The sequence below is a fragment of the Coturnix japonica genome, chromosome 1 (genome assembly GCF_054131305.1).
Source record: "Coturnix japonica strain WE chromosome 1, WE-NBRP24, whole genome shotgun sequence".
Classification (NCBI taxonomy): domain Eukaryota; kingdom Metazoa; phylum Chordata; class Aves; order Galliformes; family Phasianidae; genus Coturnix; species Coturnix japonica.
Genome location: NC_140663.1, coordinates 78,184,606 through 78,211,530, shown reverse-complemented (window position 1 = coordinate 78,211,530; position 26,925 = coordinate 78,184,606). Strand labels below are relative to the sequence as shown.

The following is a 26,925-nucleotide window of genomic DNA, read 5'->3' as shown; positions in this document are numbered from 1 at the left end:
TGCACAGATACAAATATACATGGGCTTATACAAACATGGGAATGAAACATGTAGGAATGAAAACAACACTTACGAAGCAAGCTGGGTATTGTTAACCAGGTACTCCAGTGGATAGCTACAGCTAAATTTGTACAGAAGCCCAGGTAAATAGCTGATAATAGTTGGTGGGTCTGGTGTATCTATATAGCCCGAAACATTACCTATCTGTACCACTGAGATATTCCCATAAGCATTGACACCTCGAGCTGAGGACACCTATTGAAAGAGGTGGAAAACAAGTTTTAGCAGGAAACTGAACATGGGACAAGAGGTAAACCTAAGAACACTGATGCTTTATCCACCATTTACCCAGAAATATCTTCAGGAAGATCTGTTGATAATGAGTTTGCTTTATCAAAACCATGTTGCTTATGTTCTGTCTCTAACCTCCTCAGGATCAAGCATATACAGTTCATAGAGAATACCACTGTTCTTAAAACACAGTTTTGAGTAACATTTGAGAAACACGGATGAATCCTGGTATGCACTTTCTCTGAGCATTCCCAATGAATTTGCACATTTTACTGGACAATGCTGATGGAACTCTTCTATAGTGCCAATGGAATGTGACTAATTGTTCAGTAAATGGCAGGAAAATGCTCAGTATCCAATTTCCTAGCCTGTCCCTTGCTTAAGAAACACAACCTAGAGCTCCAGGTAGCATAACCTGCTACTGCTGTTTGGCTTTCTCCCCATTCAATCCTCACAAAAATCAAAAGGGTTTGTATTCCCTTCACCCATATAGAAAGCAAGTTTGAAGTCATTCACTGTGAAAAACAGCCAAAAGGTTGAACGGGATTTTACTACTCCATTGTGCAGACCCTAAAACTTCCAGCTCCTTCATCCTCTTTGTGGCACAGCATGCAGAGACAGGATGAGGAAAAATTTTGGTTATATTTTTATCTTGTGCAGCCCTGTGGGACCCCCACTGGAATCTCTAATTTGCAGTTTTTTGGACTGATCAGACAGTGTGTTCTTAAAGTTCTAATCAAAGAGCATGTTCTCAGAGTTGACAATGTGACTGACTCCACATGAAGAGCAAAAGGTTCCTTCCTGATGGCTTCCAACACAGGTGATGGAAGCTACTCAGAGACTGGAAAAAGCGAATCTTGAGCTTGGTGAAATGGGTTTTGTTGAAATTTTTAAAGAAAACTCAGCCTGAGGCAAACAGGTCAGAGAGCATTTTGAACAATTCAGCACAGTTTGACAAAATTATTAGCAACTGAAAACAGCAGGGCTGTTATGAAAACTGACAGCTAACTTTGATTGTATGAATTCCAGGTAGAATATAGGCCTTAAAAATATTTTTACACATTTACACATAGGAAGTTTGATACAAACAGTGAAGACTTGTACAGGGCAACATAGTCAACCTGTGCAATCTCACTCTCCCTTGGTTTAGAAAGGTTTAAGACCTTTTTGTTTTTTCCTTGGTCAGTCAGTCACTGGTAGATAACTCCTTTTCAAGGGAATGAAATTCATATCGCTAGGAAACAGGGTTTGAAGTCAGCTCCTGGATCAGATTATGGTTTAAGACGCTAGCTAAAGGTTACATTTAGTCATTAGTTGTATAAGGATACGTGTTGTTCATGCACAAAGCGGTAACAAAATGTGGGCTCTGAAGTCATGCCACCAGACAAAACATCATAGCACAGATTGACATGGCACTGAGTGGAAGATCTGAGCTGAACATACAAATCTGAACTTCAGGCAGACACCTTGACATTTATATATATGTGTGTGTGTGTGTGTGTGTGTGTGTGTGTGTATAATGTATGCATTACATTGCTCACTGGGAAAGACAATACAAACATTATCTATAAAAGATGTAATGTTGTCAGGCCATTCACTTGACCCTATGCATTAACAGCCACGCTGCAATTTCACTTCGATTTCATCTTACCACTAAAGTGTTTCCACAGGATTCCAAAGTACTCAGATTGATGATGAAAATGACCACTGCTGGAAAGGTGTTGTTATTGATGAACCCCCTGCAGTGAGCATCCCCATGCTTCCCATTCAGTGCCAGATCTGTTTCAGAATAACCAGAGAAAAGAACTGTGCAAAAATTTATCTTCATAGTAATGGTCTGTACTCCACAGAAAACATTGATATCTCGTTCAGCTGCAAGGAAAAAGGAATAGTAAAAGATATTGTAAATACTACTACTAATAATAATAAAATTGTATTTAAACTAAACAGCATATAATTATTGCAGCAATTGGTCTGGTATTATAAAGTCCTATCAAATAAATTTTTAGACCTCAGTCACAGCAAAATAATGAGATATAAAGAACAGAAGTGCATTGTTCTGAAAAACAAGTATGTCTGAATCTACAGCTTTTCTGAAGAAAAATAAAGATTAATACAGCAAATGTAGTCCACCATGCAACAAGCCATCCCCAGCAAGTCATTCAGTAGCACATTCATTAGATGAAGCACTGCAAAGGACTGGAAAAGTGCTTAAATATCTGGAGTTTGATTAAGCAGCCCTCTTCTGAAACAGTAAATTACCAGCAATATTGAGAAAACTTGGGAGGGAAGCTCTGCCCCTCAGCCCACTCCAGATGGCAGCTGGCATGGAAGTGGGATACATTTGAGGCTGTCGAGTCCACTATGTACCAAACCACAGTCTCAGGCTGTGCAGCAGACAATGAATAAAACCACAGAGTGTCGTGCAATCTTTCATTCCGTACATTATTACAACACAAAAGAACATAGATTGCCTAAAACATGGCAATTGTTATAACTAATAAGTTTTTGAACAGCAGTAAAATGCTGATAAGTTGATGGTTGGATTAGATAGTAGTAGTCTTTCCAACCTTAATGATTCTATGAAGGTCCTTCTTGGATAAATGTATATTTATTTAATTTATTTAATTTGAATATACTGAGGATTTTTAGGCTTTTGAATAGCAAATAATCGGGTGAGATTATAGGGAAAAGGGACAGAGTCTTTGGGTGGAGAGCTAGCTGTTACATAACTTCTCTACAAGCTCTTCTTGCCTTTAAACAATGGGGGGCATTTTGTTTGGGTTACTTTTTTTTTTCCCCCTAAGTGCTCTGCGAAAGGTGTACTGCATCACGTTAAACACAGTCATTACTCGTTTATAGAACTACGCATTTATTACACTCGCTTAAACATTAGGGGCTATTAAAAATTGCAGAACAACTTCAGTCAATACTATGCCATTAAGCCTTCTGAAATGAATTGTTTCACTGAGCTGACAAAACAGAGAGGAAATGAAATCTCCATTATAATGAACTAGCTCTTCCCCCATGGTACAGGAGCACAAACAGTTTAATTTAGACAGCTTTAATGGTGGCTTTAAAGCCAAAACAATCAAGTGCAGAAAATAACAGGCTAAACTCTGACCTGGACTAATGTGGTGATAAACGCTACTCGCTGAGCGTAAATTTGGGCAGAAAGGTACTGGAGGCAAAACATAAGTAGAATTGATGTGGTGTGATGTTCTCCTGGTTTGTACATGTGCGTATTTTCACTAACATAATGTACAAAGATCAAGAAGCATGTCTTGTTATTCACTGCTAGAGGACTGTTATAATTCAGTTAATGGGTATACTAAGGTAGAGGGGACAATACAAAAAACGTAAATAGCAAAGGATATGCTTCTACACTTATTCAGAGCAATTCACTGATTGTAATAAATTGCAGGATATAATATAAAATAGCTCACTTAATTTTATAACTCATTTCAAGTCTTTTAAAAAGCAGGGTGTTATTTTTCCTGTTATGGTACCTTTATAACTTGCAAAATTCTCATTTGACACTAATGGAAATGGGACCATACGGTACAATAGCCACTTTTGCACTATAAAGGAGGATAAGCTGCTTTCCTAAACTGAACCTTTTTGCTAACTGCTTTTCAAGAGCATACTGTTATTAAATCTGTCCATTTCGCAATTCAAAAAACACAGCATTTGTTTAGAAGGCAATTCTGAAACTAAATACAAACAGATCTAATGCCCCTTTAAATGCTAAACATCTAGAAATATTTTTTTTTTTTTTTTGTGAATTTAGAAAGTTAAATATTACTCCTATATATGTATGTTTAGACAAAAACAGTTGCATTCCTGTGGTTAAAGCTTCTGGTTTTCTAACAAAGATAGTTGTGATGGCTTGGAAGTAAGGTCACCCAGCTGAGACTTGTTGGGGTCTTCAATATCATCATCATCATTGGATCATAGTCTCATGTGGATTGGAAGGGACCTTAGAGATCATCAAGTGCATTCGAGCCTCCTGTGTAGCAGAGCAGCACTTCTACCACTTGCGCCACAGGGGGAGAATATAACAGCCTCTATCACTTGCATACAGGAAAAAACTTGGCCTGTGACTCAGACCACACCAGCTTGCCATAGGCAAGAGTATTCACAAGAATAACATGTGCAAAACAGCACAACCCATGAGGTAAAGAGATCACTTGAGTCAAGGATGGACTCATGGCAGCATGGGCCAAATGTTGACAGCTCCAGTGCCCACTTCTGCCTGGTTCCCATCCGTACACTGCCAAGACTTGCAATGGAGCTGACAATAAAAACATGCAAGGACATTTATAGCCCCAAACCAGCTTTTTTGCAGAAGTCTCTTCTCTGATTAAGTCACTGCTTCAGTGGTGAATTAAAATGTGCAGAGCGTGTGAAAAAGCAGCAGCACATTCTGGAGATGAACTAGTTTTACAAAGTTTCCAGTATGTTCTTTCAGTAAGAGCCCTGAATCAAAATTGTGCATTTCCATCTGAAGACAGCTGCACTAACATGGCTGTACACTCCAAAAGCCTTCTAACAGCAATGCTCCACTATATTGCAGAAGTTAAGCATTTTTTCTTTGGGCAGCTTTCTGAAGGACAGCAGGATTTGACCTTGTTCCATACTCAAGAATACATCTGACTTTCAGTACAAAAAGTCACTGAATTTTTGATCGACCAAGTGCGTTTTTGTCTTCAGCTCTGATGATTATTGCATGCTCACTCTGTAAAACAAACCTGCAAACTGCAGGGGGAAAAAGAGTCCTGTCCGATTATTTATCACCCTGTTTATGCAGCACCATCCCTATGCAAAAGTCATCTAAGCAGCAAATGATAAAAGCACAAACAAATGAAAAATGGATGAGCTCTGAGGGTCTTTAGGAAGGCTTAATTTCTCATCTTTGCTGAAGACAAGCTTCCTAAACTTCTGTTCCTCTCAGCATTAAATAAAAGACCAAACAACTTCAAAAAAAATTTAAAAAAAAAATAAAATCAATGGCTTCTGAGGTATCTGCACACCACAGACCTCAGCTAGAAAGTCCACTGTCGTCTCTTGTTTGGAATTTCAACTGACAAAAACAAACGCTTCTTACAAGGAACAAATAAGGAACGAGGAAGAAAATCCTACCCACAACCGAGCTCTGCAAGGCAGCATCTCAGCCTCAAAGGCTCTTGTTAGACATGTTCTTCTTTCTGACCCCTTATTCTCTCCTTACACTTGAATGCTGAAGGCTGTCAGGTCTGCACTCCCAGAGCTGCAGCCTGAGCCAAACACCAGGGTAGCAAGCACAGGGAAAATTGAGCCCCTCACTCCCTGCACAGGCTCTGGCACTTCTTCTGGGGTACTTGAACCCACAACTTAGCAGTCCTTCTTGCACAAAATACCTGTCATATTTTGGGACAAAAGCATTTTGGTTTTTCATCTCTAGCTCAAATACATGGCGAATATAAGCAGAATTATTTTTCTTTCTTAGCTCTCAAAATCAACACTAAGATCACTGATTGAATTTCAGCCTTTGAGTTTCTACTGCTTGAGATCACAAACAGTAACAAGCAGGATTCAGCTCTCACCTGCTATAGGCAGTGTGGCATGATTAGAATTTACTTTCAAAATAATAATGTTTGCTTGTAACCTAAACAAATGTGCCTGAGTTTCTGGGATTCAGCAGGTATGGCATCTGATATAGCCATTATTACGAGACAGAACTGTAAGAAATCCCTAAATGCCCACAGTAAGAGCTGGATTCATTTTGTGGGTATCACACAGCAAATATAAAACCATGGTACAAGGTTAGTGCAAAAGGTGACCAGAGAAGCTTTTACAAAGCACAGAAAGAAGAATCTAAGCTTCCCTCTAGTGGATGCAATCCTCTTAAGAAGTATGAAATGTGGAGAAAAAAAAAAAAAAAACAAAACATTGAAAATGATGAAAGGTAGATCTGAGATAGGTGGGCACAATTAACCCACACTTTTTAGTCAAGCCTGTAAAACTCTATAAATAGAAATACAGAAGTAGTTTGTGAAAAACTCAGCTTAATGGTGATTTTTACCAGGGATGGACAAAACATTGCATCCTTTTTTTGCATGTTCTATATTTCTCTACTTTTCATATTCACATCAAACAAGGGAGAAAAGTCAAAGACATTGATGGTCTTTTACATCAGCAAAGCACCCAACAGTGTGGTAGTGATAGGAAATAGTGAAAACAGATAATTTAATCAAAGTGATCTTTCCTGAAAATAATCATAACTACTTTTATTAAGAAGAGAAAAAGAAAACAAAGAAGAAAGGTATTGCAGCATAATGCTGAGACTTCATCACTTTACTGTTTGTTTGATTCTATCACTACCTCAGAAACATAAGACGTGAATCAGAGTCAGCCCTACATTACTATTACTCTGACCAAGAACCAATGGAGGCAGGAAGGATAAAGCATGTAACAAACTAACAACATTCATTAGCTGAGTAAATCCTGATATATGTGTCTGTTTCTCAGCGCATTAACAATTTTGGACATCTGATGTCCCTAGAAAAACTTAATTCCTATTTTCTTGAGGCATGAATATAGAACATCTCTAGATGCATCGCACTGCTTCACCTGCCTCCAGGCAAGAGCTTAATGGTGAAGTGAGGCACTGAATTTTGCCATCAACTTCATTTTTGCTCAAAAATACATATCTATTTCTGTATTTCATTAAAGGGACATAATTATCTCACTGAGATAAAACTTGAAAGAAAACCCAGTTAGAAGTCTCAGACTCTTAAACCTGTAGAGAGCATTTCAAACAACATGACTTCTGCTGAATTTCTTGAACAGGACAGCATTCTGGCAAAAGCAGGTCAAACCCCACTGATGTGAAGGTAGTTGTATTCATTAATAGTAGGCTGGATTTGACACAGTGCGCTATTAAGAAGAGTGTAAAGTGTAACATTATGGGAGTTTCATTGTCATTCAGGTAGTTAATATTCACTTAATGTGAAGCCCTACCCCTAGGCTCCCGACAGATTTAAAGCTCTGTATTTAAAAATAAGCGCTGCTTTGAACCAAGACAATAAAGAAGCCGTTTAGAAAAAAAAAAAAAGTCTATTAAACACTTACCAGGAAACCTGCTATGGAGGTTAGCATCACAGTTGTAGCCGTTGAACTGAGCAGTCACCGAAAGCACTTTAATCGTCAGCAGGAGCAGTAACCATACCTGTTCCATTGCAAAACCTAGCAAAACATTAGGTGGTTATTACACACATCTGCTCGTTGTGTTGAAGATGCTTACTGCAGACATTTTACCACTCAGGAGGTGATGGCCTCTAGCAAAGGAATCATGGATAAAGCTCACAACTGCATGAAAAAGAGGACAGGGGCAGCTGGGCCCATTTCTCTGTTTCTGAGCTTTTAATCACAACTTGCAGCAAAGAAATGATCGTGGATGGTATAAAAGAAAGAAAAGGGGAAAAACATCCCCTAAAATTTATTGATAGATTATGAGAGTGCTCATGCAATTGAACATTGGCAACTTTTTTTGAAATTTCTGTGTAAAAGTCCATTGAGAAAGATGAATTAAGCAGAACAATGTTTTATAACAGCCACGTCCTTGAAAACTGTACAGATACATGTCTTTTTGAGCAATTCTCAGGCTCAAGGTCCTGGAATAAAATCAGTCCATATCTAATTGCCAAAAATCTGTTCTTTGAAGCATGCATGCAATTGTACTGAGCTCAGGTAAGGAGTTGGCATAGAAATTACATCTGCTTGAATCATGCCTGGCAACCAGTCTAGAAGGTCAGAACACATAAATTTTTCACGTCTTGAATAATTATTCTTCCCAGGAGGAATTCTCCAAGATGTCATATTTATGATATTTAGCACAATCAACAAACATCTGATTCACATATTCATCAGAAATATCTCAGAATACCAGGGATTTTGTCCATGAATCTAAGCTTTACTTCTAATTATTGTATGAACAGAAAAATCTCTGCTAATCTGAAGCAATACACTGTTTTCCCACAAAGAAACTGGGCAGTTCTGAGGGATTTAGGAGGTTTGCTACCTCTAACACAACAGAAAGAGATGCTGATCATCACGGTTCTATGAGAGGAGATGGAACATTCACAGACACAGCACACCTCCATGCACCCTTGGAAGAAGCCAGCAACAGCACATAGGGAGAACATTTGGGACAAACTCACACTTTTTTGTCTGGATCATTTATGACTGTATAGGAGTCTGAGGTTTAAAGCCTTGTGTTGAGAAAAGAATTTAATTAAAATTCACACTGAAAAAGCTGTAACTATTATTTTAGATAAAAAGCAGACCTTCAGGTAAATTCTAAAATGTTAATTATTAAACTTAACTTTTGTTGCTGTGCTTCAGTGGAAGCAAAGATGACTGCTAAAAGACGAAAACTGAATTAAGACATTAAGTATTTATAGCGTTTGTTCTCTAGCCATGTTCAGAGCAAGTTAAATTTTAACACAACCAATAATGCTCTTCTTGCTCTCCAACTACTGACTCATCTGCATATGGATTTGCATGCAGATCCGCAGCACCAGTGGGGATGATTCCTGCTGATCTCAGTTAAATAAGTTAGTAACATGTGTTGTTATTTTTTTTATTTCTTGCAAGAGAATTGCAAGGCTAGAAAATACCCTGAGAGGCCAACTTCACCCATCCATTTACCGTCATTAGGACCAAGGCAACCATTCCTTCTGACTTGCTCTTCCAGCAACTCCTCACTAAAAAATGCTAAAACCTCAGCCAGCCAAATGTACGAGTCATCCAAACCAAAAGATTTGTACCATAGAATGGCTTGGGTTGGAAGGGACCCCAAGGATCAACAAGTTCCAACCACCGACATACACTGCTTAATATTTCATCCAATTATTTTATCAAAATGACTCTTGTCTTTATATGCCTATAAAATGAAATATTCACGTAGAAAAAAAGGAAGGTAAAATTCAAGCCTCAGGAATAGGGTGACTTATAACCCATAAATCAACGTGCTCATAAGAGTGATAGTAAAGACACGCATCTGCTTCTTCTCCCCCCTGCTCTTTAATATGGAATGGAGCTCTTTGGGCCATTTTTGAACATTACATGCACTTTGACATTTGCATGATTCCAAAGACACAAACTGCACAAAAAAATGTGTTCCTTCACTCTAGGTTCCACCACTGAAACTAAAGTACTCTTGTTTTCTTCAACCCTCATTCTTCATTTTCTCTGCTGGGCAACTTTGAGGATCTTTTGATGTTTACATGATTTATTATGTTTGTTTGTGACAGCCAGTGTAGTGTTTGAAATCAGTGACATGCCCAAATCAAGGGGGAAAAAAAAGACTTGCAAAGTCATGTAAATAATTTCACTTAGTTTCTGCTCCTATACCAAAGGATATCTTCCAAACAAGGTTTAGTATTTTCTACTTATCAAGTGAACAGTCCTTTCCATTGATTTGGAGGCAGAGGTAAGCTCTGTGTACAGGACTTCCACATATATAAATAAAAGTTCACATGGCAACTATCTCAAACATTCATAGTAGAGCAGATCTAAAGGATGAGTATAGACAAAGAGACAGATTTGAAGACCTATCAAACATGGTTAATTCCTCACTTCAGAGACTGTGCATCATTTAGATTTCTAAAACAACCAACTCAGTGGAAAAGCAGCTCAATATATTTGGGTTCCAATCTACCAGCAGGAAAATAAATTTTCAGAATGCTGAAGTAGACAGGGTATGAATTTCTGTGCAACTGAATTTGTTGATACATCCAGCACCAAGTCATATCCGCAGGTCTTCCTGTTCTGTGCTGCATGTCATTGAAGAGTACAAAGAGGTAACAGTTGCAACATGCATCCCTCAATTTAATTGTTATTATTCTACCAAGCCCTTCTCCTTAATTTACAAATGTTGCCATGTCAGAAAACCCACACAAAATTTCAAAGTAAAGCTGTTTGCAATTTAAATAGAAGCCATTCTGTATTCAGCTTAGAAATACTGCAGAACGGCAGTGACCTACCTAAATTCTTTCTTTTCTCACCTGACACTCAATTCGATTGTTCTCTCATCCTCTCATTTTTAAATAATCTTCAGTGATTTTCCATTTTGAACAGCATTCACTACTGGTTCAGTCCTTCATTTTTATTTAAATTCTCTTGTGAGCTAATTTTGACTTTTGATCTTAATTTTCATTTCAAATATTCATCCTATATTTTATAAGAACTGCTTATAATCTGATGCTTGTTCTTCATTTTCCATTTATGGAGTGGCAATACTACAAAATAATACAGTGGTATTTATGTATCTTGACTGCTGCATAATAAAACTAGCAGAATAAATGTTCCATTTACAAGTGTTTTCATACAGATCTATTAACTGACTGAGGGCTCTCTAGCAACATGCATTAGGTCTCTGCAAGTAATGGAATAGAAAAATGATTGCTTTTACTTAAAAATGTTTTGAAGTAATTGTGACATTGTTCAATGAATATTACTACTTAGAGTAATTTCATGACAAACAGCTCCTTGTCCTTTTGATTCATGTCTGTCTCACTGTCTAACTTGCTTCTGCATCTGCACTGGAGTTGTGTGCTAACTGTATCTCCAGCAGAGACTCCAGAACTGCTTTCCTTCCAGACATACACCAGACCATTTGCACTTAAAAGTAACAAACAAATCCAGAAGAATAATTCTCTGCACCCAGCTCTTCAGTTCCTACATCCCACCATAACAGATTATCCAGAACATGATTTCTCTCTCATCACCTTCTTTACATCTTTCGCTCTTTCGATGCAGATAAAACAGGACTTGGATCTTTACAATATCTGATTTGAAGACAAAGCTACCGAATGGTGCAGTTCCTGGTTTTAGGTTTTTTTATTTTATTTGTTTTTGTTTGTTTTCTTCCTAACGGATAGCAACAGAAATGCACGAATAGCAAGAGATGCAAGTAACATTTTAGGGACAGGCTTCACCTTTAGTACTTCCACCACTTATGAACAAGAACAATCTTTGGTGTCGAGACTGAGAAAAACAGTTTCTTTTCTTATGAATGCTTCAGACTTCAGATCCCAGTACCATGCTATTTCTGACATCATGCAAAAGCTGAAAAGGTGAAAATATATGTACAGAGATACACACGTATACATAACACCTACACACACAGAGAGATTGGTATCTTCTAATCAAAACAAAGCTGATGACAGTCATAAACCTGCAAAACAGATTGGATGCTACCAAAATTATAGCATCCGAAGGTACTCAGTGCAGGAATATAAGCATAATTACGACAACACATACAAGGAAATAATAAAACTAAGAACACTAGAAATCAGCTCATCCATGAATGTAAAAAATGCATCTGATTTTTCTCAACACAATGGGAAAATAATTTTGTTTTAAATAGGCAAGCTAACTATACTAACTATTCTGAACACAAACAGCAGGGGTGAACTATGCAGGAAAGATCATGCAAAACGTACAGGCGTACTTAGGCATATAGTTGCTTTCAGTGTCAATTATTTGGCCCCAGAGATGACTCATGCACATTTTTAGTCATACATTTACACTGTATTCTTGAAATTTAAAACGGAAATCCTGAATTGTCTCCATACTATATGATTTTTGTACTTAATATTGGGTCAAAGGTCAGAACACCAACTAAAACAAACAGGAACTGTCCTTGAAGAACAAATCATAGACGAAATCTCAAATGCCAAGATATCTGGTGAATCAATCAGGTGCTCAAGGTTCCCAAAGAAAGTGAGGATGGGAATAAATTTGGGAGGGAGTTTTTTTATTTTTAATAAAGAAAAATAAATCAAATATTTGATGGTTTTGTTTTTTGTTTGTTTTTTTTTTTTTTCCAATCCTTCTACAATTTCTTTCACTTAGACTAATTATATATATACACACATATATATATATTATTATTATTTTCAAGAGATAGATATGTTAATTTTCCACAAAAGTAATCCGTGCCAAAATTACTAGAATTCAATCTGGAAGATGGTTGGTTCAGAAAGCCTTCAAATTTGGACCAGCATGCTACAGCGGCAATGGAAATTCAAGACCATTAAATATTAATGTAGAAGTAATACACAGCTTTCTTCTGAACCAAAGTGTAATAACCATTTTAAGCCCTGCTGAACACCAAGAGGCTGAAAATCTAGATCTGGTTCCTAAAGACACAGCTCAGCTTATCTTTTGTGAACTGTATGACGGTTAATGAGAATTAAACATGTATGTTGAGTAGATAATATTAAAGCCATGCAGTGCCCTTCAACCTATAAAATCAGTATAATGCATACTAAGAGATCGACAATTGCCTTGGTACAACCACAGATTCATCCCATAGCCTAAGGTAGGCAAAACCCTAGCTGAGACATTTTTATTCCTATTTTTTATTTTCCATTCTAAAGACTAGGGGAATATAGCCGCTATAATTAAAAATAAAAAAAACCAAAACAAAACAAAACAAAAAAAAAAAAAAAAACAAAAAAAACAACTATATTTTAAGAATTCAAAACATTCATAATAATAATAATCTTTTAAATGCTGTACTTCAGCATACAAATCTACTTGCATCCTTGGATGCACTGAGGTTTTTTTTATTATTATTATTCTGTTCTGAAAAGAAAACGCTTATTTACAAAGTAAAAAGAGAAACAGTGATCAAATGAATAGTACAACTATATGAAGTATTTCCAAAGGATTTATACAAAATAGCACAGTGTCTTACAAGGAGATAACAGACTAGAAGTGAAACAGTCATTAAAGCACTTTTAAAAGCTATTTTTGAACAAGTCATAGATCCTGATTGTCTTGATCTGTTTAAACTCTCCGCTTAAGATAGTTAAAATCATGATGCAAGCAGTTTACCTGTTATTGTGTGCTAAACAACTGTTCAACAGTTATTTTAGTTGCTTGCTCTATCCATGAGTGAAATACTAATATTCTTCAAAAGGGCTATATTTCCTCCATGCCATTCTATATTATTTATACTGTACTAAAACTTAGTAATCAGTTCAATTTTATTTAAATATTGCCAGAATATTTGTTTTTTTTCCTCCTGCAGAAACGACCTCAATAAGCAATTCGGAACTTGTTGTCTTTCCACAGAAAACATTGCTAAACCCCTTCCAGATGTTTCTATTAATGCCCTAAGGCTTTTGATAACACTAAAGTTTTCCAAATCATAGATATTATATCATATAAATCAAGTAATGAAACATTATGTACCAGATAGAGAAGCCAATAAAAATAATTCAAATTTCTCTTTGAAATGTTTGATTCACAGATGCCTCAATAAAACGTGAGGACATAAATCAGCTTAAAGTTTCAGATACAAAAATACAAAAACAAAAATGAAAAGCAAAAGAAATAAAACCAAGTCAACTGCATCTCTCAAGTCACACAAGAAAGACAGATTTTTGTGCTGTCCTTCCACCCTGTGGGAATTACCACGGTTTCCTATGGGCTATGAATTGTGCAATGTTGGCACTGAGCTCAGATTTTAGAGGAAAACAGGACTGAAGTAAATGATTTACTGTCAAAGCTTTGGACTAGAATTAAAGAGTTTTGGAAAAATTCTTCTTGGATTTCATATTATCTAATACAGAACCAAAAATAAATAAATAAAATTGTGTCAGACTGTGAAAAAAGAAGTAAATTCAGGATCGAATTTGGAGACTACAGTAGTGATCTGAAAAGATCGTTTTATTCCAAATCCATAAATCCTTGACAAAGCAAGACCTCCTTTTCATTATTAAAACAAATAATTTGATGTTTTGCTCTGTATTTCATTAATCTTGAGTTAGAACTTAGATTCTTCACACAGCTTTGGTCAGTTCAACAAAAAAAGCCAGAAATATAAACCAACTGTAAACAGAATTCCTATTATAGTCATGGCATATCTGACTTGCATCATAAAGTGAAAATCATTTTAAATTTCTCACTTTGGTGAGAATCTTCTTCTCACAGAAGATCATTAAAATAAATAAATAAATAAATAGGAAAAAAAAATCTATAGTTAACAGTTAAAACTGATTACAGAACAAGTTTAATTGCATAACCACCAGCAACCAACTATGGACTGGCTACAACATGCAGAAGTATCTGCAGTGAACACAATGACAACAGAATTTTGAGTCTTTGGCTAACTACATTGACTACGTAGAGAAATGGTTTGGTTTTGCTCTCTTGCACCTGTTCCACACTGTGTTGCTCTTTCAGTTTTAGCAGAGATATTGCAATCTGAATAACAGTAGGAGACTAAAACAAGTCCAGGATCATCTTAGACAAACACAAGCAATGGTTGTGCAGTCCTCTGTATGGGCAAACAGGGACCATCCGTAAAGCCTGGAATGAATAGGTTGTTTCTAGGTTTAAAGATATTCAGCTCAAGCACATTCAGTCTACTGATTTTGCACATCACTGATCATTATGAGTATTCCATCAGCTAGCGAATTTACAGAGACTATCAAATCATCTGATATAGGCCACTAAAGAGTCGTCACATGGTAATGGCCTTCAGTTGCCTATAAATACGGTCTAGATTCAAAAACACCAATACAGCGATGAGGCGCTTCTAATCCTATTGCATGCCCCTAGAGCCTTGCAGTCACGTGGGCAGATAAAGATCTAAATGAGTATCATTCTCCTTAATTACTCTTTTTACGCTTTTGAAGAGAGTAATATAAATATAAATCTTCAGTAAATAATGCTCGATGTCACTAGCAAGTAGATTATAGTGCAGCCATCTGTTTGCAGTTTGAAAAGTTACCATTAAAATAAGACTTTGCTGACAAAAAAGCACCAACAGCTTATGCTATCAGATTGACTTCAATTTCCTGACTTTTAGGAATAGAAATTAAGCAGTAAAGTTGTAGAATGCCACTGTAGAATGGTACAATCTTATCTAATCCTTACAAGTTAAACAAATATGGGGTAAATAATGCTGCTAATATCTTGGTCTAAACAACCCACAGGCTTCATAAATATGTGAAATTGGAGAGCGCTCACACAGTTCCAAAGATTACATTTAAACAGAAAGAGAGAAGCTATTTTATTTTACTATGAAATAAAAAAAAGGCTTGCTTATGAGTATTACTTTTATCATGTTTCAAGTCCCTGTTATAGCCATTTTGGACTTACTACATGGTTTGAAGTAATTTTTAAGCCAGCCACTAAAACAAGCCTGAGGGATATTGCTGAAGACCAAGCTAAAAGAAAGCACATCACGCACTGATAAAAAACATTTTTTGATCAAAAGAACATGAGTAGGTTCAACAGTCCCTTCTGCTGCTGCACTAGGACCATGCTAAAATTTCCTCTCACAGTGAACACAGCAATTAAAATAACTATGTCAATTTGGACTGTATCAGTTCATCAACTTAACTAAAGACTTGATCTCAAATCCCTACTATCTTCACTCATGAATATGTTGTCATTATTAATACTTTAAAAAAATAATAATAATAATGAAAGGTGGGGCAATTATCACATCCAGCCAGCTTTGTTACTGCAGACAATGTCATTTCCAATCAGCAAACCCATGTCATTATATTGCGGAGGGAGACAGATAAGAAGTCTTGCTTATCAAAATTTTCTTCCATCAATGCACCGATTGTGGGAACAGGCAGACTGACACCACATGTCGGATAACATTGTCTCCCTCAAGAAATTTATTGTTTTCCTCCTGAAAGCAAAGCGAATGGATTTGACATACATTGGTAACCTGAAATGTGTATAACCTTCCTCCTCTCATATTAACGATGGGGCGTCTGGTCTGCGTACCTTTAGGTAAAACTAAGCTGAGGAAAAAAAACAACAAAAAACTACCTCTTTTCCCAGTTGGATGATAATTTGCCTTCTTGTTTTCACTACCCATTCCCTACATAGTTCTTCCCCAACCAACTCCTTCTGAGATTTTCCAGTGAGATTAAACTTGTCAAACAAGTGTTAAAAAGGTAACTTTTTCTTTTTTAAATAACAAATAATGTGAAATTTTGCATTAGTTAGTTAGTTGCACTAGTTAGTTCTAGTTGGCTGACATAGTGGGCACTTACCCAAATCCCCTGTAGCTGTTGAGTCAGCTGTACTCCATCTATCCTGTGCTCCTGCATGTGATCAAGTGTTCAACTTCTCTGTCCTGCAAAACTTTTCAGAAAGCATTCTGAGCCTGCTGGTGGGGGAAAAGAGACACTCATTATGAAAAATTCTTTTAAAAATAGGTCTGGATTTTAGATGGGAAAATTTGACAGGTCTCAGAATACTTTACAAGTCTGTTCATCACCAGGCTGAAATCTGAGCAGGATCTTTATGGTGCCTTTTTTCAATTCTCTGCCTCTTTTTTTCTCGTAGCCTTTTGATCTACTTCTCTCCACTTGTACGAAAATCTCCAGAGGTCCAAGTGGGGCAAACAATCAATGTGAAGAAATTATTCTGTCATCAGCTTGTTGAGGAAAAACCTTGTCTGTTTAAAAAGAGGGGTGGGAGGAAGGAGACAGATGGAAGCACTGAGATAGGATCAGTAACTAAGCTGCATGGTTATCAATGCCCCGTTGTGTGTTGTGAGAAGTGTCTAGCTTTTTCAATTCTAGGCTAAATTCATAGTACCCACAAAACAAAAGCAAAAAGAGCGACATTTCACACTGTGATGAAAATGTGATATGGGGGTGTCACTATGAATACAGGTGACAACAGAATGATAATTATCAACAGGACATCAATGCACACAAAGCCAACTGCATACAAAGGCAAGATCAAGCTGCTAGAAACTGAACCTGCTTCGTAACATCTACTCCCTGATCCTTGTGCCTTAGAGGGGGCAGAGAGAGATGTTTCACTCCCTTTTGTTTCATTAGACTTTTTCTCACTCCTACCTCTTTCCACCTTCTCCTTTTAGTTTTTGTGACAGCCATCTATGCCTGTAAGCTTTCATTATACCTTTGGGCAGGTAAAACTGTAGTCCATAGGATTTGGCAACCTAGAGAAAGCTCTGAGGTGCCTGGATTTGTTGTGGCATAGTGTGAACAGTGAAGCTTGGCCTTTGCTGTGCCTTCACTTACACTAGCTGCTCATAGACATCAATGCTGCTAAGCACATCCACAGCGACCCTGGCCAGCCTGGATGAGTAGTGACCTGGTGGCCCGATATATGCTGACCTCCCCACCTCATAGGCCTGCTCTAACAGGTGAATGAAAAAGGAAAGCAGCAAAGCAGGTTTCCCCTTGAACAACAAGCTCCCTCATATATATAGCCATGTGTTCTGCACCCATGGGAGTGGTGGTTCATCCCTGGCTGCTCCAGATCCAGGAAGAAGAGACTAGTGCTGCTCTCCCATGCAGGCATACAGAGATTTTGCAGCTTCCAGCAGTTTTTCTCCAGAAAGAATCATTTATAATGCACTCTGAAATCATCAGACATCAAAAGGCTTTTTATGCCTGTAAGTTTCTAGTCCTATTTTCAGACACATACCCTATAACATTAATGTTGGTTTGGCTGGGTGAAGGCTCAAGAAACTAAATCCAACCCTTCAATATAAACAGTACAATACAGCATGAACTAGGGTAGCCTTGGACTAATAAAAAGATAAACAAAGAGAAATGAAGCAATGACAAAACTTTCCCTTCATATTAAATGTTTAGACAGGTTTGATGCCTCAAATCACAAGACCACATTGAAGTATCTCAATATAAAATTGGTTTCACAAACAAGAGTGTTAAAGAATGGTCTTACCTTTGAGTAGGTTTCCAAAGCAGGAATCTCAGTTAAAGACACCTATAAAATCAAAAGTTATCCCCTGCCTTATGGCCTTCAGATGAGTTTATTAAAAAACATCAAATCACTTTAAGACATCGTGGGCAATTTCTCTCCATTTCCAGTGGCTACAAGTACAACTTCTGCAAAGTTCACACTGCTTCCTTCCATACAGACATGTACACATTCAAGTCCTTGCCCAACATCACAGCTGTCATCTCATCTTCCTCTTGCTGCAGACTATGTTTTTCATAGAATCGTATAATCATTTGAATTGGAAGGGACCCTTAAAAGCCATCTAGTCCAACTTCCCCACAGCTAACAGGGACACCTACAGCTAGATCAGGTTGCTCAGAGCCCCATCAAGCCTGACCATGAGTGTCTCCAGGGATGTGGCATTCACCATCTCTCTGGGCAATTTGGTCCAGAGCCTCACCACCCTTACTGTAAAAAGCCTCTTTCTTATATCTAATCTAACTGTTCGCACTTCTAGTTTGAATGCACTAGGCAGCAGGATAGGTCCTCACAACTTTAGCTCACACCAAAAAACAGCCATTTCAGGAGCTAGGTACACTGAGGAATCATGGCTACACACTTTCAGGAGACATAATTCTCCCCATCAGCTGCAGAAGCAGTTTGACTGGCCCAAACACACATCCACCTCCAAGCAGAAATAGTTTGAAATCTGCCTCCATCCTGGCAGGTCATAAGTCTTCCAAGGTCTATCACCTTGGCAGTCCATCATTTTGCACTTCTAAAGATATTACTGACCTTAACTGAGAAGAAATTCCACAAAACCCAACTAGATTGCTAATTTGTTAAACAGGAAGAGAAACAAAAGACAAAAAAAAATGCAAACAAGTTGGCCTATATTTGAGATATGCATTGGCATACACAGACACACATTGAGATATGTACTGGCATACAGAGACCTACATTTGGAGGCGTTTTGATGGAATTCTTCTCTACACATAACCAATTTCTATTACGTCCCCTCTTATCTGACTCTTTTCTAAACAGGTCTACGATGGTACCTCCTGCTCTCCTTATGACTAAATTGCAGAGGCCTACAAACATCTCCCTCACCTTCACCTGCTGCTTTGTTTTTCTCTCATATTTAGTTTTACTTGCATTTTAAAACCTTCACACTTTTTATGGATCAAGGAATTAAGGATTATGGAATTAAGTCCATATTAAACCCCTTTGCATAAGAGATTTTCACTACTACCTCTCAGGGGGTAAGAGAAAGAGCCTCATGTTGTGCTAGAGGAGGTTCAGGTTAGGTATTAGAAAAAGATTTCTTCTCAGAAAGAGTGATGAGGGCATTGGAACAGGTTGCCCATGGAATTGGTAGAACCACCATCCATTACAGTTCAAGAACTGTGTAGACATGGTATTGAGGCACATGGTTAATGGCTATGGTGGGGATGGGGTTGATGGTTGGACTAGGTAATTACAGAGGTCTTTTCAACCTTATTTATTCCATGATTCTTTCCTAAAAGATCGGGTGTTTCCAGAATCCAGATAATACAGAGTAGCTTCTTGTATTGTTCTTATGATATGTAGTCAATGCCTGCTGTAGCTGCAAGGAAAGAGGTTTGAAAAGAACCAATACTATAGGAGATATTCTTCTCTAGCAGTAGTCAAATACATGCACACAAATACATACCTTAAAAACTGTCATCACTATTTATATTATGGGCATCTAGAGAGTGTGTGCCAGTTTTAAATAACCAAAGAGTATTCTGCCTCAGAAACAACCAGTCCTTATCCTGCCAAAGCAATGGTAATTTAAATCTCTCTAAAGCAAACTGTTAGAAAAACAGGGCGCACATGAGAAAAATGATCATGAAATTATGTTTGTAATGAAACATCACACAGAACCCAAATCCAGTTTATGCAGGTCTTTACCAAAGGCAAAAAAAATGCAACCTGAACAGATTGTAAATAACCCTGGCACCAGTCTTATCTGCAGAAAGACCACAGAACTAGGATACATAAATCCCTGTTAGTCATAGCAGTGCACAGCAACATACATCAAAGGACTGACGTGTTTCAATAACAGCAGAGGTAAATTTACAAAAGAAATGGCTGTGGTAACATATTGTGAATTGGGACTAAAGAAAAACCACATACAATCACCCAAGAGACTACATTCAGCTTCTCCAGCTTTACTGAAAACAAATTGATTTGCAACAACAAATACTTCTCACAGCACTGTACAAAAAGCATTAAAAACAGTCAGCTTCTTGCATTAAAATACTTTGTTTCACAGCTTGTCTGATTCTTTGATTTCTTTGTTTTAGATCCATGGGATCCTACACGTGTGCTTCAGTTTACTTGGGGTGCTCAGGAAAATAATTTTCATGTTGACCATATCAGATCTAAACAATAAACCTGTTATCACACTATAATTTGGATTTACATCTATAATTTTGCTTTTTCTTCAAATTGAGCAAAAGTAAAAATCATTCTATTTCCACTTTAGTCACAGAAATTTCTACAAGGAACGCTCCAAAAGCAATGTCACATATTTGGTTATATCAGTCCACAACACCAGAGGTGGATGTTGACAATATGGCAGTAGAGATAGAACCTTCCCACCAGTATTACCTTTTATGTTGTTGCTGTGTGACAAATGGCAGCAGACGGGCAGTCTGACAGAATGGTGTCTGACATGGAAATGCACATGCAGCAAAGGTGCATCACTGAATTCTTCCATGGGGAAGAAATGGCACCTACTGACATTCACCAACATTTGCTGAGTGTTGATGGAGCCCAAACAGTGAATGTGAGCACAGTGAGGCGGTGGGTGGTGTGTTTCAGCAATGGCAAAAGTGAGTCACCCCTGCTGGTGCAGATTTTGATGAGTGAGGCATGCAAACTCTAGTGTATCGCTGATGAAAACGCAGAGCTAATGGTGATGACTGTACAGAAGAATATTATTTTGTAGCTGAGAACTCACTCTACCAAATACTGTTACTGTGTTCTAAGTGTATTTTGCAATGTCTGTGGAAATAAATAGGAAGTATTACTTTTGGAGTGAGCTATGCATTATCCAAACAATTCGCAACATTTAAGACCATATAGTAGTTTCAACAGTATTTCTAAATATGCACGCACTTCCTTACTCTTATATTAACTCTGAACATCATACTGTCCTACCTCTGACTAAAAGACACTCGTTTTTTAACCCATTTCCAAATTTTAGTTGAATCTACAGCCAATAGTCCTTTCCTTTAACAACGAGATTATATCTAATAGTTCTTATTACTTTAAACATTAAACAGAGAGGCTTGCAGATTTTAAAATGAGAAAGCCTAATTTCAATCTGAAAGCAACATCAATCCGGCTGTCTTGCTTTACAGCAAAGCCCTTCCTTGTTTCTCTGCCATTAGTTTCTTAAACTAAATGCAGATGTCACCAGCCTTTCTTTAGAAAAAGGAAGTAAGTGTCCCATTAAGTACTTAGAAGAGTGGACAGATTCTTCCATTCAGCTGATTCCCTACACACTTGCTGGTGCTGAACAGCAAATCTTGTATTTCTGAGAAAGGGCCATCACAGAGAGGTTATTTTCCTCTAAGTGGTTTCCTTCTTTCACTTGTTCTCAAGTTTAGTGCTAAGTTGCTGAAAGATTACCTCATTCATATGATTGGGAGACTGTTAGGCTCCAGAGCATCGGGTGAGTGAGGCAATAATTATTTGTTTGAAAAACACAGGTAGTTTTGCCTGCATTGCAAAGAAACATGCCTGAGTTTTTCATTATTCCAAGGACAAATCCTGAACATTATTTCCTTTTCAGAGCCATAGTCCATGCGCACAGTGGTGGAAAATTACACAGAGATAGTCCCAGTCACTGCTCATGTTCAATAAGAGTCTGAATGGAGCTGAAGCAAATGGGGCTGCCTGCCCAAGTGTATGCTGCTGCTGACTGCATGCATGCATACACGCTTGGGCTTTTCAAAGGAGGAAAAAGATCTCTGCATAAGGTAGGATGTGAGTTTAATGTACTTTAGCATACCAGCAAAACGCCCCGGGGCTAGCCCTTCTTCTACTGTGAGATGGCTTTTCTTTTTTGGAATGTGGTTGGCATTGCACTAGGAGCTTCCTTTATGTTGTTTTCCTGTTTGTTTTTTTTAATGCATAAGCATTTATTTTGGTTTGATGCTTTTTTAGAGCTACTTTTATTTAAGAACAATGCAAGTTCAATAGCACAGTAAGTACAGAGCATCTGATGTTTGCTTAGGCCCGACAGATTTCTAAAACTACCTTCCATGAGATTTTTCCTAGGTCAATACAGTTCCTGTTTTATTTACTAGGATGATTTTCTACCATTTAGTGTGAAATAACTTCAAAACCCCAACAGCATCAAGCATCAGGAAACTAATCAAGTAGAAAGAACAAGTGAGAAGAGATCAGAAGGATTTTTACACGAAAGAGTCTTGACCCATTCCTCTTAGGCAGTACTTGGTACCAGAATACAGAACTGCAGACTACCCCCCTAGGAAGAAACAAAGCTCAGTACATGACCTCTGTGAACTGGATTTAAGATGCATGTTCATTATGTTGCAGAGGGGATGTTCAAGAGGATCAATATGCTATTGAGATAAAAGAATGGTATAAATTGTCCTGAGAGTTGCTTAGAATATTCTTTACTGTCAGCCTGGGAATTAAAAACAGAGCAAGAGGCATATTAAAACTGTGCTTTTATAAGCTTAATCAGTAGGCTGGAAAATGAGTTTCACAAAGAGATAATGAGCTCCCAAATCATAATTTGCCAAGGGTGCATCGATTTCACTGGTCTTCAGATCATTTATGAGCATCCAGCACAAGAGCACCTTTCTGCCCCAGGCTCCCACCAGGCAGAGGCATGAGCCAGCAAGACTCCACGTACGCAAGTAGGATTTACAAATTTAATGGCTGTGCGTGGTAGAAAAAGGTCATCAGTTTTGGATCTACTCAAGGTGGATATTTTGTGGTCTTTGCTGAAGCTGAGAAACAAAACGTTTTCACTGCATACTGAATAAACATTTTGTTTCCCCTTTGAGCCGTTTTCAGAGGTAGCAAAGGGCTAACCTTAACAGTTAGTCACAGAAACAGCCATGCTGCCACTACTGCAGTTCTACCAACCCTACAGTCACTATCTTGTTACTCCTTACCCTGGTAGCTGTGAGGGCAGTTATCTAGTACATGAGAGAGTAGGCTGAAGGTCTCTCCTCTAGCTCCAGGGAGCATGTTCCCTTGGAGACAGCTCTATCGGGTTGATGAGCAAAACTTACTCCTGGGTTATTGGCAGGTTCTGTCCCCACCCCACCTGAAATGTTTACATAGACTGTGCAATATTGGTTATGACAACTAAGAGAAAACAATCCAGCTTAGCTGTAGATCGGTGCCGAAAGCACTGCCCTGAGAAATAAGTTAAAATCCCTCAAAATAAGAAATGCATTAAACTTGGCCTTCTACATCAAGAGCCAGACCACTGGACTAACAGGAAGGAGCACTGCAGAGGCAAGTTTCTATCATGGTGTCTAAAACTCACTATATATTGCAACACAGGAGTGTCACGATAGACACAGAAGAGTCTTCCCATTCAAATTCACATTTGATTTCTCTCATCACAGCACACAAGAAAGAGCCACATAAGTACCTGAAATCTTACCACACTGAGTCAGGCTTGTTTCTCTCTCTCCACCATCATCCACCAATAAGAGCTCTATGTTAACTGTTCAGAAGGAACTTTTCAGGTGAAAGTTTGGAATCAGAGACAACAGTCCTGTCATCTCAATCCCCTACCAGGCTCTTCTTTCTTTCCAGTCTTTTCATATCTTATTTGCAGTTAGCACCAACATGAACAAATCTTAATGCTAACCACTTCTGTTAGCATTCTGTTAGGGACATCTGAACAGATAGTGGAGTTGCTTGTTGTTTTTTGTTGTGATATATATATATATATATATATATAATTCCTTTTTTTCTTGAGGGCGTGGGGGGATGTTGGATATATTTTTTTAAACGTTCATTACTTAAAAAAAAAAATAAAATCTTGTTTCACAGGGATAGGGGCTCTGGGGATGTGTGTGCAACTTTTCTTCCATCTATTCTGCAAAAGTCAGACATTCTTTCTTGAGACTAAAACTTAGAGTGAAGATGCATACCCACATCTCAGCAGTTTGGAAAATAAGACCAGAAATGCAGGACTACACATGAACAGGGAAAAAGACAGTCTGCAAAGAATCCTGCTACTCACCTGCTATGTGTTGTTTGAACACGTATTATTAATAGCAAAATACCTCACACAACAAGAAATGACCTTATCCAACTTACACAACAAGAAAACTCAGATAAGCTGTAGCTTCTTTTTTTCATTAGATGAACTTGCCATCCCCAGACCTCAGCATGTACGACTGAGCTGGTATGACTTCTTGCCCCTTTGAAATACCATTCTCAGAAATACTGATGTTTCTGTCACTGCAGTTGTTCCACTTGTTTAAAACACTATCTCAGGTCTGATGAGGAAAACATATTGTTGGTACTACATCACAGATCTGCTTCTTAGTCATTTACTCTTCTTTTTCTCCACACAGAACTAATACAACAAGCTACAAAATTCTGAGCCTTATATTCATTTTCTGGAGGCGAAAAAATAAAAAATAAAAAAAATCAGGAAATGAATGCCTGCGAGCATTCATTAGTCTGCACATTATGGAAAGATATAATAGGCCAAATATCAGGACTGCCTGCTACATACAATAGCAACAGATCAAAGTCAATGCTACTGTACTAAATGAAAACATTACCAGAACCATTGTGATCAGAGCTATTTCTTTTTTAAAAAATCCATAAAATCAGAAAGTGGGAAAAATGTATCCTCTCAAGAATTACAGCTCCAGTTGATCTACTTCTTCCTTCACTGTGAAGTCCACTGCATTATTTATTCATTTAAGTGCTCTAATCAAGACAACTGCTCAGAAGTCATTTTAAATAAGAGTGCACTGCTCAATGTAGCAGTAACAGATAACAGCAATTTGCAGCCCACGGTGATGTACAGCAGCATAAAAAGCATGCTGGATTGAGGGCACATTACATGGTTACAGCTGAGAAAGTCATTTTACGATGTAAAAAAAACAAGTGTTTTTATCTTCTGTCTGTTGCAACAGACAGTCTCCTCCTTTATGCCTGATCCCAGGATCCATGAGAGCCACATTCACCAACCACCACAATCAGAAGGCCTGCTCTGCAAAACAAGATCCTACTGAATTTACATTTCAAGCATGCAGGCCTACCTGTGGGGAGCAAGCCATTGCTGCCCAAGCACAGAGCAGAGGTGGCTCCATAACGCAGGGCTAGCCCCTGGCTCCCACCATCATTATAAGCCACTGGAGCATTATAATTCTTTTCAAAACAAGGCTTCTTAGGCATACTCCTGGATTTGTGAGCTGCCTGGATGCTACAGTGAACAGTAGCATTATATCCCTAATAAAGCACAAGTTAGACCGTGCACTTTATCATGACATGCACAATGAAGACTAAACACAGTACTATGTCAGAAGCAGTAAGATTATACATTGTTCAAAATGGTCTTTAAATCAATGACAGACTATTTCTTCACTCAGCAAAGACAACAGCATCGTTTTCCAAATCTACTCAACCGAAAGAAATATCGCAGGTTAAGTGTTTTTGTTGCCTTTTCATGACATTACTAGCATTATCTAAAATTTAAGTTTAAATCAGAAAGAAAAGTATTATCTAATCTATGCTCAGCACAGGTTTTACTTCTTGCTCTACATGTTCTCACATTTTGGCAGGATAGTTTCTTTTATTACATCTGAAGATAGCTATTCTTTTTCTCCTTTCTCAACACTTTGAGCAGAGAAATAAGTTTAGATCAAAGGGGATCACGGTATTAAAATGAACACTGAGAATGTCATAAAATGTAAATTAAATAAGCCACTAAGTACATCACAAGTTGTTTTTGTTCTTAAACTTCTAGATTTCCTTATAAACGTTTAGATTTCCTAAAATTAGAGTTTGGGATTTTTCCAGTGAAAAGGAGAAACCCATTTCTCAGCTACTGGCTGTAGCAGGTACCTCTCCGACATCGAGCCACTAAGAGATATGAAAACCACATTAAGGGACATAAAAAGGAAATAATTGAACACTTCAGATAAATTAGAATGCAGAAGGAGATTTAAAATTAGAACAGAGAAAAGAACACAAGAATAGCAATGGTAACAGAACAGAGAAGCAGCAATAACTCTAGCAATGTTACTTATAAATAAAATACACGTGTCAGCTTCAAAAGCATCCTTTTAGTAAAGGAGAGCTGCAGACCTATGCTGAAATTAAATACTGGAGCTAGAGACCTCCTGTCACCAGATTCCATAATCACTGAAGCTGAAGACTGTATGTTTTAGAAATGCATTCTAGCATAAAATTTCTGTAAAATAGAATTTCATCCTTATATAATAAATCTAAATGAGAATACATTGTTCTTTCCTCAACAGGACCTGCATGCATCCTCTGGGAGTAGGTCTCATAAGGGATATAGAATCACTTACCAGGTGTAAGCTCAAGGAATCTAGGAAAATGTCAGATTTCTTGCTAAAATGCAGTACAGTTCTAATCCCTAATCGTTGCCATTGTTTCTGAACAAAGGTATCAGGATGTGATCTTGTGTCAGTTTTTAAGCCCATGTGCCTGCAAACTCCAGCAAGCATGCCTGTAGTTTAGGAAGACAGTAAACAAGACCTACTGGTTTTACAGTTCCTGCAAGAAAATCATTTTTCTGTATAGTCCAAATCATTTTCAACATGACTTCCAAGTAGGAGTAATTATTATTGCTTTTCATTACTATATGCAAGAAGC

General features: G+C 37.7%; 1 protein-coding gene across 4 annotated transcripts in view; it reads right to left on the bottom strand.

The window, feature by feature from the left end:
• The window catches only part of ZPLD1 (zona pellucida like domain containing 1), a 104,448-nt gene that overhangs the window by 12,576 nt on the left and 64,947 nt on the right, over positions 1 to 26,925 (bottom strand). The window contains exons 1-6 of one of the 4 annotated variants that reach the window (XM_085546060.1): positions 18,040 to 18,626; positions 16,580 to 16,774; positions 16,368 to 16,480; positions 7,405 to 7,518; positions 1,943 to 2,163; positions 74 to 255 (exon numbers count right to left, since the gene is read on the bottom strand). In XM_085546060.1, the coding sequence (XP_085402186.1) occupies positions 74 to 255; positions 1,943 to 2,163; positions 7,405 to 7,510 (509 nt within the window). In that variant the 5' untranslated portion in view covers positions 7,511 to 7,518; positions 16,368 to 16,480; positions 16,580 to 16,774; positions 18,040 to 18,626. Of the gene's footprint in view, positions 1 to 73; positions 256 to 1,942; positions 2,164 to 2,553; positions 2,626 to 7,404; positions 7,519 to 16,367; positions 16,484 to 16,574; positions 16,775 to 18,039; positions 18,627 to 26,925 lie in introns of those variants that run through there. The other 3 variants (XM_032447911.2, XM_015877536.3, XM_085546064.1) reach the window with 3 other exon arrangements.